The sequence below is a fragment of the Takifugu rubripes genome, chromosome 20 (assembly GCF_901000725.2).
Source record: "Takifugu rubripes chromosome 20, fTakRub1.2, whole genome shotgun sequence".
NCBI lineage: Eukaryota > Metazoa > Chordata > Actinopteri > Tetraodontiformes > Tetraodontidae > Takifugu > Takifugu rubripes.
The window spans coordinates 2109357-2121294 of NC_042304.1; the positions used below are offsets into that span (position 1 = coordinate 2109357).

The following is an 11938-nucleotide window of genomic DNA, read 5'->3' on the forward strand; positions in this document are numbered from 1 at the left end:
TGCACTCAGCATAACGTCTGCCCTTCTGGGCCCGGTTACAGGACAAAACTGAGTTTATAGTCATTTGTTTCCATAAACCTTACCCTGACTCTGTTTGATAGCTTCATTAAATCAGCAGAGTGGAGCTGCCATCAATGGAGGAACTCTGCACTGCAGGAACAAGTCCAGATGGAGCGAAACAGACAACCCTCACCAGCCCTGTACCAGACTGTCTGGTCCAGGGGGCAAGGCAGGCATCGGGCCCACACAACCAGAATCGGGAACAGTTTTATTCCACAGGCTGGAAGACTGTTGACCTCTCTGACCAAACAAGGAAAACTCCACTTCTACAGCTGCACATTACTTGATGCATGTTTATATGGTTATATTTTGATTGACGTTTGACACCAATCATTTCTAACAATCATTTCATTGTTAGTACTTGGTGCTGTAATTATTGTGTCAGCAATAAAATCTTCTATGTTAAATTCCTGGTCCGTTAGTCAAATTTTCACACAGTCGGAAAGCCAATCAGACGTCAGTGTGTGCTGCGTTGCCCCGGTGATGCATTTTCATCCTCGTTGAGCCCACCCACACTCCGAGACCTTGATGCTGATTGGCTGACAGAAGTTGTCGTTTTTCCGTGATTGGCTAAAATATCCTTCAATTAGTTACCGGGTTATATTTAGTTGATTGTATTATCGGATCAGGCTTAACCTGTAGTCCAACAAGATATAGTTAGGTACGTATAGTTTGTTCTTTTTCAGCAGCCTTTAGCTGGTACTTCCATGCCTATATCAAGCTTATAGCGAACCGTAACGGCAGAAGTTTGGTTATCTCAGCAGATCGAGGGTTTTCTACAGGGGACGTAAAAAGAGGATTTGTGAAATGTCTTCAGACGAAGACAGAGCCAAGGAAATACTGAAAGGCTTCAAACTGTATCCTTTTACTGTTGGGCGCAGAGATGTTGCTGTTCGAGAGTGCTGAGGAACATTAGCAACATTAGCAGCCACAGCTTGGTGTTGCGGTGGAGTACAGCTAGCTAATGCTAACCCCTCACTTTAAGGTGTCATTTTGTCCCCGAAGCCACAGAATTGTTAAATGTCCACAATGCGGAGACGACAGACGATCCTCCCGCAGTTGGAGCCTCGCTAACGGCTTCATGTGCTGAACGAGTGGCCTCTTTATCAGCTTAAAGCGTCAGGCTAAATGGACAGTGCGATTCCTAAAGTAGTCGGAACGTTACAAGGTGAGGCTGAGGTAGATTCAGAGCTGATCTGTGGCGATATTAGGCACCGAAACTAGGAAACAAACCTGGATCTTCTGCCATTTGGGCCACTAACAGATGCCAGCCGGATCAGCCCCGAAACTCTTGGTTGCTACACGTATTTCTAAAGACTTGACAGACTTGAAGCCCAGTTCAGGTGATTGGACAAATCAATTACATTAAAATGATGGAGGCTGAGGATGTGCCTCTGAAAAGCTCAGGCTTACAGGAGACTGGTGCAAATAATGCTCTTAAAACGATATTTAGGCTAAACATTGACAGCAGCTTTCCTCTGGAGGCTCATTAATGTGGATGTGTGCCTTCTGACATATTTCTGCAGGCACCCTGGTGGTTTGCACATCCATGCACAAGCAGCCAGGAGACGAGGTGTTTTTGACTTGAATCCACACTAACTTTCCTTTTACTGAGGAAGGAAGTCAGAAATACTGAACGAAAATGGCACCGGTGCCAAGTGTGACTGTGAGTTGGGCTTTTTCGCTCTCTGTGTTCAACAAACTCCAGAACAAAGATGTTTATGTAATGTTCTAAAGATTTTGCATGGCTCTGGATCATTTGTGGAACGTGCTGAGAGGATCAGGCTGATGTTAATTCCGGACACGCCACCTGGTTGAGGTTAAACATCCAGTAAAGTGACGGCTCGTCATCGTGGCACGTTATTAGTTATCAAAGGAACATTCCACCCAAAGTTGATGTGACTGAAGCAGGAAACATGGGGGATGAAGGTTTGAATGCTCTGGTGTGGTCCCAGTCTGCACTGGTTGGTATCTGTCAAAGAAGGTTGGTGACCCGACTACCGGGTCATGGGGGGGCCAAGACTCATCAGTGCACGGGGGGGTAAGCCTGACCTGGGTGGTCTGGATGCACAGGTTGCTGCGTATGTAGCTCCAGACAAATCCGCTTCAGGAAGGGTCTGGGAAAAACAACCACTTTCCCAAATCTTACTCCAGTCCAGTGACGGTCAGCGCCATTTAGTGGCCCCGTATCGGACAAGTGGTGATGCTGTCACACTGGATCGGTGCGGTTCCCTTCATTATAGAATAAGCAATAGCATTTTAATCCTGCTCTTTAGGACCTTCCTAAGATGGAAAAAGCTCCCTAACTACAATAGGAGCCACTGGAAATGTGTTGTGAGCGCAGCGGGGCGAGCGTGCAACAGCAGGTGTGGGGTCGAATGTGCGTGACACTAAGGACTATCTGAGGGTGACAGGATGCTGCCAGGAGATCTGCCGACGCGTGGCTGCACGCCTGCCTCTAAAACCACCACATTGCTAAGGACCCTTGGAGGTGATTCCTTTCCTGGATCCTCCACTTGCCCTTCAGCTAGACGAGCTGGACCATGTCCAGCCTGTAAAAACGTAAATGCCCCGCTTGCATCTGTCAACACCTTAACGCTGAATTCTAATGCTGGATTATTTTTCCAGTTCTTATCTCGTCAGCGTTTGTAAGGAGCAGAGCTTCCGCGGCTGTTGAGACAGCGAGCGCATGTGTGTGGGGTGGAGGAGTCGGTGACTGCCTCCTGTCTGCTTGCTGACAGTTGTATTGTCTTTTAATGGGGAGGAGGTCACAAACAGCTGACTGGCATGCTGCTGCAACAGCCAGCAGGCTGCACACCGAGTCCGGCTGTTGCTCCTCGTCCAACTGGGGCTGAATCTTTCTTTCCATACTCTCCACAAATTAGTTAAATCCATTCAGATTCCTTTAACCTGGCACAGGTCTGGATTTGGTTCTGGTGTATTAAATTATGGGAATTTTTACTTTCTGGATTTAAATGTGAACATGAAGAGTTTTCTTCTTTAGACTTTGCAGTAGTAGTGTTCCTCTGTCCTTCACATAGAGGTTCTGCCCCCCCCTTGCTGAAGGGTCCTCCTGGTCAGTGACAACTAGTCAACAGAGCAAAAAACAGTTGACTTGTTGAAAACATCAAGTTCAGTTGCAGCCATATTGAGAATTGAGGAGCCGAAGAGGGCTGAGTGTTGGAGCAGCTCCGAAACTCCAGCCAACAGCATCTAATCCTCTAAATGAGAAGAAGCTTTGCAGAATGCAGGAATTGGTCACGGCTTTAATGTCGTGTACAGTTGGAGGATCAATCAATCAATCAATCAATCCTTGTTTATATAGCGTCTGTTACAATCAAACTTGTTTCTAGGCGCTTTCCAGAATCCCAGGGTCTGACCCACAACAAGCAACAGTGGCAAGGAAAAACTCCCCTTTAACAGGAAGAAACCTTGAGCAGGACCAGGATCATGTAGGGGGACCCTCCTGCTGATGGCCGGCTGGGTAGAGAGAGAGGAGAAGGGGGAGGACAGGGAGAGGAGAGGAGAGGAGAGGAGAGGAGAGGAGAGGAGAGGAGAGGAGAGGAGAGGAGAGGAGAGGAGAGGAGAGGAGAGGAGAGGAGAGGAGAGGAGAGGAGAGGAGAGGAGAGGAGAGGAGAGGAGAGGAGAGGAGAGGAGAGGAGAGGAGAGGAGAGGAGAGGAGAGGAGAGGAGGAGGCCATGACCATCACCCAGCAGGGTGACAGGTCTTTCAGGATCAATTATTTTTAATGTTTTTATTTTAATTCTGTGTATACATGCTAATAATTAAGTGAAGCACCATCAAAATGCATGTTGATACATTAGAATTAATTGAAAAATGACTAAATATTCAGAAATTTCCTAGCTTGATTTTTAACCTAAAGGCATGAGGATGGACTGATGATGATGAAGGTGACAAATGATGCAGCTAATATTCACGTTACTTTCGCATTTGTCCGCATGGTTGGATCTTAACCTCTTTGTCAGAAACTGGATGAATCTCCGGGATGCAGAAACTGGTAAAGTGCTGTGGCAGGGGACCGAGGACCTCTCTGTTCCAGGAGTCGAACACGAAGGTACATGAGCCCTTCAGAACTCTGGCTCAGATCAAAGGTTCCCCAGAAGGAGTAACCAGGGGTCTGTAACTAGAACCCTTGATTTATTTGCTGAAAGCAGCTGATAATTTTTGTTGTTTTTTCGCTCTTTAACCAAATCATCACCTGAAGTTAATCAGTAATTTTAGATCTAAATTGTTGTTGTTGGTTAACCCTGGAACCAAAAACGTAAGACGGTTTGAAGTGGGCTTTTAGGTGGAGGGTAGTAAACAGGAAGTTAAGAGGAAGCCCCCTCATCTTGGAACACAACACCACAATGTGAAATAATGACGGTCACAACTGAGGGGGGGGGCGGTTGGTCCATTTGCTGCTACATCTTTGGCCTCAGCATTAGCTACAGCATTAGCCTCAGTGTTAGCAGCTAAACTTCAGTCTGCATTCTTATCCACTCTTTCTTGCTATTATTTCAGCTCGGGTCCCCAAGAAGATCCTGAAATGCAAAGCCGTTTCCAGAGAACTGAACTTTTCCTCCTCTGAAAAATTAGAGAAGTTCAGACTGGAACAGAAAGTTTTCTTCAAAGGACAGTGTCTAGAAGGTAAGTGCTGAGTGGGGCCGGCCTCGCGCTGAGCGGCGACGTGCATGTACACCTATAAACAGAAGTATGAAGCAGGAGATTGGCAACAATATAATGATCTTCTCCACCTCATATCATACATGAGTGGATCTGGTAATGCTGCTCATGACAGCCCCATAATGCAGGAACACTGCTCCCCCGTATCCAAGCACCTTCTGATGGAGCTGGGCCGGTTTAGGCAGCAGTTGTGGTGGTTTGTTGGTTCAGAGAGCTTGTCTCTACCTGGTTAACACTGGTCATTTCCCATCTCTAGAGTGGTTCTTTGAGTTTGGCTTTGTTATCCCCAACTCCACCAACACGTGGCAGTCTCTGATAGAAGCGGCTCCAGAGTCCCAGATGATGCCCGCTAACGTTTTAACGTGAGTCCTCACTCTGAGCCTTTTCTATTCTCTTTCTCTCTCCACCTTTACTACATCTGTAAATTAGTGTGTTTCATTTGTTTTTTTGGTTTTTTTAAAAATCCCCTGCATTTTTAAATTTTGGGTTCTAGAACCAAAACGACTCATTTTTCTGATTTTGTGCTTAATTGGAAAAAGGATAAAGGGTTTTTGTCCAATTTTGATGACCGTGAAGTGAACTTTGACCCTCTTCTGGTCAAATCAGCAGCCTGCAGTAAAGGCACCGAAACGTCACCAGCGCTGTTCGGTTGTGTTGAAATAGTCTTTAAATAAATGTGTAATTTTGGCTAATGCACTCAGACATTACCCACCTCATCATGAAAATGTAATCTTTCTGGATATTGAATTAAAACATTTTTAATTTGAGTGTATTACGTACGCCAAAAGCAAAAGTTGTTCATGTTATTGGACGTAGTCGTTGACCATGGATTCAATATCCAAACAGGATTCATGATGAGATGCTCATTTAGTAGTGTTTGACCCAGTAAAAGTACTTAATTCTAATTGTGGCAGCTCTCAACATTACAAAGACATGGGTCTGACTCAGGGACTGAGGAAGATTTTTTAAAAAAAAATAAAGACATTCAAATATCCAAAATGGAAGTTGGTTATTTGACTGTTTGTCTGGTTAAAACATTATTGCAGTGTCACATCTCTATTTAAATTCTTATTCAATAAAATCAAACAGCCTGTTGATGTTTCAGCTCTGTTACTGTTGGCCACGATCATTCACACATTCCAAAAGGAAGAACAGCGGATTTGACTGCAGATGGAAATGGAGTTCCTCCGCCAGTTCCTCCGTGGTCAAACCTTCTGGCCTCGCTGTCCTGCTTTTCCTCCCCCTCAGCAGCACAAACGTGGCCTGTTTTGCTGCTATCTGCTGCTGTCTTGTTTCATTTTTTGTGGCTGTTTGTGTTGATAAGGTTTTCTGAGTCTAACGCTGGTCTCTTTCAGTGGAAACGTGATCATAGAGACCAAGTTCTACGATGACGATCTCCACGTCAGTACCTCCAGGGTTCGCCTTTTCTATGTCTGACCTCCTGACCACTTACTACCTTCCTACGCGTGGACTTCCTGTCAACTTTTAGTTCTTGGTGACTTTGAGTCAACACTTGGGTTTGAAAGCCATCTGCAGCTTTGTATTTGGTCACCCTTCTTTTTTAAACATGACAGATCCTTGTAGATGTGTGGAAGCGTCGAGACCATCGTTGCATCTTGTCCCTCAGAATCTTCTAAGCTTGATTTGACTCAGGAATAGAACTGGATAGTTGCAACGCTGCTTAATGTGTGTTGCTGTTTTACACATCAGGTCCTGTCTGAAGCGCCGCGCTCATGTTTCAGGCCATTCCTTGTAGTTAGTGGCTTGTAAAAATCCTGTCTTATCAGTAGAATGAGGCTTTTCCAGGTGTTTGTCATTTTTAAATTTCCCCAAACTGTTGAAAGAGATGTCGAAGTTTACATTGACTGTTTTTGTGGTCTCCCTTATTGAAACATGTCTTATTCTTTTCATGCACCACCATAAAAATTATGTCAAAGTAATGGTATCTTTACTGTACTCCAGGGGTGTGCGTTGCCGCATCATATCATCTGTCATACCATTTTGTATGAAAGCGTCCCAACATTCAGCATGTTTAACTACAGGAAGCAGCAGCTTTTCTCAGCTGTGCAGTGGATGTTGAAGCAGGGACACACATGCAGCAGGAGCGTCTTCTGTCGTAGCTGTTCAGCGGGATTAAATGTGAAAAACGTCTTTAATGCTAATATCAGCTCATTTCTGCTGCTCTACTGGCACCACCACTTTTGTCATCTCCCAGTTTGCCCTGAGAAGGCAGAAACCATCGGAGCTGTTTGAAGACGGACCACGTGTTGGTTACGGAGTGCAGGAATATGTGAAAACCGCTTTGATCTCCGACATCCGTCCTGTTTTCTGATTAAAGTCACAGAAGATTTCTGATCAGTTCTGCGTGAGTAGAAGCAGGCCGTGCTTTCGTGTCGCTATCCAGTCTATCCCAGCTGTAATGCAGCTCATTTTTATAACGGACTTCCCATCAAATTCTTTTCTTTTGTTGGTTTTTTAGCTGAGATGCTATGTAATATAGGAGTGTTTTTATTATGACAGTTGTGGATTAAAATCATCCAATGTTATTATAACATGGTGCTTTGTCTCTTTTATTTTTTTATTTTTTTTTAACAAACAAAAGCGCGAACAGAGTGGCACAACAGACTCCTCACTGCTGAGGTGAGAAGTCTGACATTGAGGTGCACAGCTAATGCAGTGTCGTAACAGTCCTAAGAGGTGTGACGCATGATTAAGGAATCTGTGCAATGTTGGAATATTGGCCATGTCTGTGAATCCTCAGCTCCAGGAGTCTCTATAGAGATTCTATAATCTCTATAGGATTATAGAATCTCTCCATTTTCTCCAGGATTTTCTTTACATTTTTTGGTGGCACGCTTTGATGAGAACGTCATCGTTTCCATCATCAGTTCCTGAACTATTTCTCTCAGTTCTGTTCCTGTTGGAGGTTCCTTGCTCAGACATGTCCTGAGTTACTGACTTATGATGACCGATGAGGATTAACGCGCACAGGGGAATCGTTACAGACCACCTACCAGGATCAGGACAAGATGATGAGTGCTTGGAGCTTTGATGTGAACAGTCCTTCATCGAAGCCTCGGCGGGACTGTGGAATACTGTCAAGGCCACCCCTGTGGTTCTGCTCAGGCTCAACCCTTCCTGATCAAATCATCACAACAACTGAATTTAAATGTCCGTAATATCGGCGTGAGCGTGAGCTTCTGCTGTACAGATGGATGACAGACATCATGATGTCACCAGAGCAGATGGTTCTTCAGATGACCACAGGTGAACGGATGAATCATCTGAAGGCCACAAAACAGCTACACATACTTCAAATAACAAATCAGCAAATTGATTTTTTTGCTAAAAGATTAGTCTAGATAACAATTATTAGGACTAGTTTTACTCAGGACATTATTTCTATTGGTCCTGAATAGATGACACTCATATTTAGTCAGTGTGTTTTAAGTTACAAAACACTTGATATCTTATTTCTTCTCCTTCTTCGGGCTTTTCCCTTCGGGGTCGCCACAGCGAAACAGTGGCCTCCATATTACCCTATCTTCTGCATCCTCTTCTCTCACACCAGTTACCTTCATGTCCTCTTTCACTACATCTATCAACCTCCTCTTTGGAGGGTATCCAATATCTTCACCATCTCTCCTCTGGACCTGTCTGAACCATCTCAGTCTGGCCAGTCTTGAACATCTTGAACACCAGCTTGCATGTACAAGCTTCTTCACCTCTTTTCCACTCTCTTCATTGCTCTGGACTGTTGACCCGAGGTAGCCTCAATCCCTCACCTTCTTTATCTCTTCTCCCTGTAACCTGACTCTTCCAATTCGCTCCCTCTCATTCACCCACATAGACTGCGTCTTCATTCATCTCTTTTCCAGGGCAAACCTCCACCCCTCTAGCTTCTCCACCTGTTCCCTGCTTTCACTTCGATCACAATTTCATCTCCAAATATCATAGTCCATGGAGATTCCTGTCTAACCTCGTCTGTCAGCCTGTCCATCACCATAATGAACAAGAAGGGGCTCAGAGCTGATCCCTGATTCAGTCCCAACAACCAGCCTGAACTCCTCCGCTTTCTGCAGCTCCACAAAGACACGATACAGCTCCCTCTGACCTTCTCTAGCAACATCCTCAAAGCAAGTACTGCATCATTAGTACTCTTTTTGGCATGAAACCATATTGCTGTTCACAAGTGCCCACTTCTGCCCTTAGTCTAGCTTTAGTGACTCTTTCCCATTTCATTGTATGACCCATCAGCTTTATTCTACTGTATTGGCCACAACTCTGCACGTCTTCCCTTGGTCTTAAAATTGGCCACCAGTCCACTTCTCCTCCATCTCCTCCTCTCAATATCTAAGATCCTGTTAAACAACCTAGTCAGAAACCCTATTGCTACCTCTCCTAGACACTTCCATACCTCCATAGGTATATCATCAAGTCCGAGTGCCTTTCCACTCTTCATCCTCTTCAATGCACTCCTCACTTCATCCTTATTAATCTTTGCTACTTTCTGGTCCATGACTGTCCCCTCTTCTACCCTTCATTCTTTTATTTTCCTCATTCATCAACTCTTCACAGCACTCTCACACATCGACTTTCACCTTACGCTGCATCTCCCTGTCTACTCTCTATTTTTCTCTATTTTTAGCTAACCCCTTTCTCTGTGTACACTCCTGCACCTCCTCATTCCACCACAAATTCTCCTTATCTACTTCCCTTCCAGATGACACACCAAGTACTCTGCTCCCTGTCTCCCTGATCACACTAGCTGTAGTTGCAGCACCTCCTGACCATCCAGAGCCTGTCTCAACTCCTTCCTAAAAGTCATACAACACTTCCTTTTTCAGCTTCCACCATTTCATCCTCTGCTCTGCCTCTTCATTTTCCTCATTACCAGAGTCAACCTACACACCACCATCTTAGTCTGTCTACACTTTCACACAACACTACTTTCCAGTCACTGATCTCCTTCAGATTACGCCATCTACACAAGATGTACCTGTGTACTCCTACCTCCGCTCTTATAGGTCACCCTCTGTTCCTGCCTCTTCTGGAAGACAGTATTCCCTACTGCCATTTCCATCCTTTTTGCAAAATCAACCATCATCTGTCCCTCTGCATTCCTCTCCTGGACACCACCTGCCCATCACCTCTGTTTCCTGGACCAACATGTCCATTGAGTTCTGCACCAATGACAACTCTCTCCTTTCATCAAGGTCCAACCAGAATTTCTCCTTCTCCAGCTCACAGCCTACTTGTGGAGCATACCCACTAACAACACTGAACATCACACCTTTGATTTCTAGTTTCAGACTCATCACTGACACTCTGACACTGACACTCTTTTTACCTCCAGGACATTCCTAAAAAAACTCCTCCTTCAAGATAACTCCTACTACATTTCTCTTCCTATCTATACCATGATAGAACAACTTGAACCCTCCTCCTAAACTTCTAAACTTGCTACTGTTCCACCTGGACACACAGTATGTCTACCTTCCTCATCTGCATCATGTCAACCAACACTCCACCCTTTCCTGTCATAGTTCCAACATTCAAAGTCCCTACTCTCAGTCCTAGACTCCTGGCGTTCCTCAACTCTCTCTTCCTACGGACACACCTTCCTCCTCTGCTTCTTAGACCAACAGTAGTCAAATTTGCCCTGGCACCCTGTAGGTGAACAGCACCGATGGCGGTCATTGTTAACCCGGGACAATAAGGCACTAGCTTGTACCCCCCTTGCAGCTACTTTATCTTATTTATGTAAAGCTATTTTTCTTCATATTATTCAGACAACTTGTTTTTCGGATCTTTTTTTTTACAATCTGCATGGATGTAGTGAAATATAGTGAGTCTCACATTTACGTTAGAATGTCAGGTTTATTTATCAGCTTACGTCAATGAAAGATACCTTTGATGTAAAAATAATTTTGATATTAACTCTGATGTAACCTGGACCTGCATATGCGATTGTCAACCCATAGAAGAAGAAACGGCATTTTCCAAAACTCCATGCTGCTCAGGGAGGGCAGCGCTCCTCAGTGATTGAGGCTTGAATAAAATGGAAAGTGCTGTGCAACAGTGTGTAATGTTGAAATGTCTGCACAATATGTTAAAGTTGTCTTTGTATTTCAAAGTCATGCTAAAGGAATGTCACTTATGTAAAAGAAAATTGGAGTTTTAAGAGTCATTTATTCTTTCATCGGCTCTTCACCACATTTTACAATGAATGAGGTGCAGTGCATAAAAATATGAAATCACAAGCTGTCCCCTTGAAAGCTGATGTTTGGAAGGCTGCCCCTGTGGCCCATACCTGTTGCATTTCGGCTGCCTGTTGCATGCTACATCAAGATATATGATACATGTTGAACCCATGTAAAGGTGAGGAGGAACCCTGAAAGAGAACAGGACAAAAATGTACCTGGAAAGGACACACGTACCTGAAATGTCCACTAGAGGCCCCCACTTACATGGAATGTCCTCTACACAGAAGCCTAATACCAGGGAACTCAGCTTGAAACCACCTGATAGTGATCAAAATTTCCTAATACTGTATCAAATATTGAGAGAGCAGAGTCCAAGTTACTGAGGAAACTGATCCTGAGGCATTCGGTAGCCTCTTCAATCTACCTCAAAGCACAAATAGAAGAAACTAACAGCAACAACTTAAATGTGGAGAGTTAAATATTAGATCTCTTTTGTGTAAATCCCTGTTACTGCATGATCTGATAGTGGATCATCACATTGATTTATTCTGTCTTACTGAGACCTGGGTTCAGGAGGAGGAGTATGTTAGCTTAAATGAATCTACTCCTCCTACCCATCTTAATTATCATATTCCACGTGTTACAGGTCGAGGAGGGGGAGTGGCAGCAATCTATCACACCAAGTTATTAATTAATCCTAGACCCAAACACAGCTCCAGTTCATATGAAAGCCTGACTGTTGGCATCACCCATCTGAACCGGAGGACAGAAAAGCCACTTTTGTTTGGAGTTGTATATCGGCCCCCTGCTGGGCCACATTCAGAGTTCCTATCTGAGTTCTCTGATTTCTTATCTGACTTGGTCCTTACAACAGACAAAGTCATTATCATTGGAGATTTTAATATCCATGTAGACGTTGTAAATGACAGCTTTAGAAATGGCTTCATTTCATTACTTGAGTCAGTTAGTTTCCTCCAGCAGATAAA

At 44.3% G+C, this 11938-nt stretch overlaps 1 protein-coding gene across 3 annotated transcripts; it reads left to right on the forward strand.

Moving 5' to 3' along the window:
• The first annotated feature begins 652 nt into the window (after positions 1–652).
• On the forward strand, positions 653–7298 carry pde6d (phosphodiesterase 6D, cGMP-specific, rod, delta). Of its 3 annotated transcripts, none has more exons than XM_011614410.2 (6): positions 653–721; positions 822–917; positions 4047–4135; positions 4585–4710; positions 5003–5108; positions 6102–7298. In XM_011614410.2, exons 2-6 carry the CDS (start codon positions 868–870, stop codon positions 6181–6183), a joined length of 453 nt encoding a protein of 150 aa, XP_011612712.1. In that variant the 5' UTR covers positions 653–721; positions 822–867; the 3' UTR covers positions 6184–7298. The 3 variants fall into 3 exon arrangements, with proteins under 3 accessions (XP_011612712.1, XP_011612713.1, XP_029684522.1); XM_011614411.1 differs by having other exon boundaries at positions 654–721; positions 825–917; XM_029828662.1 differs by lacking the exons at positions 653–721; positions 822–917 and adding an exon at positions 968–1228.
• The last annotated feature ends 4640 nt before the right edge of the window (positions 7299–11938 follow it).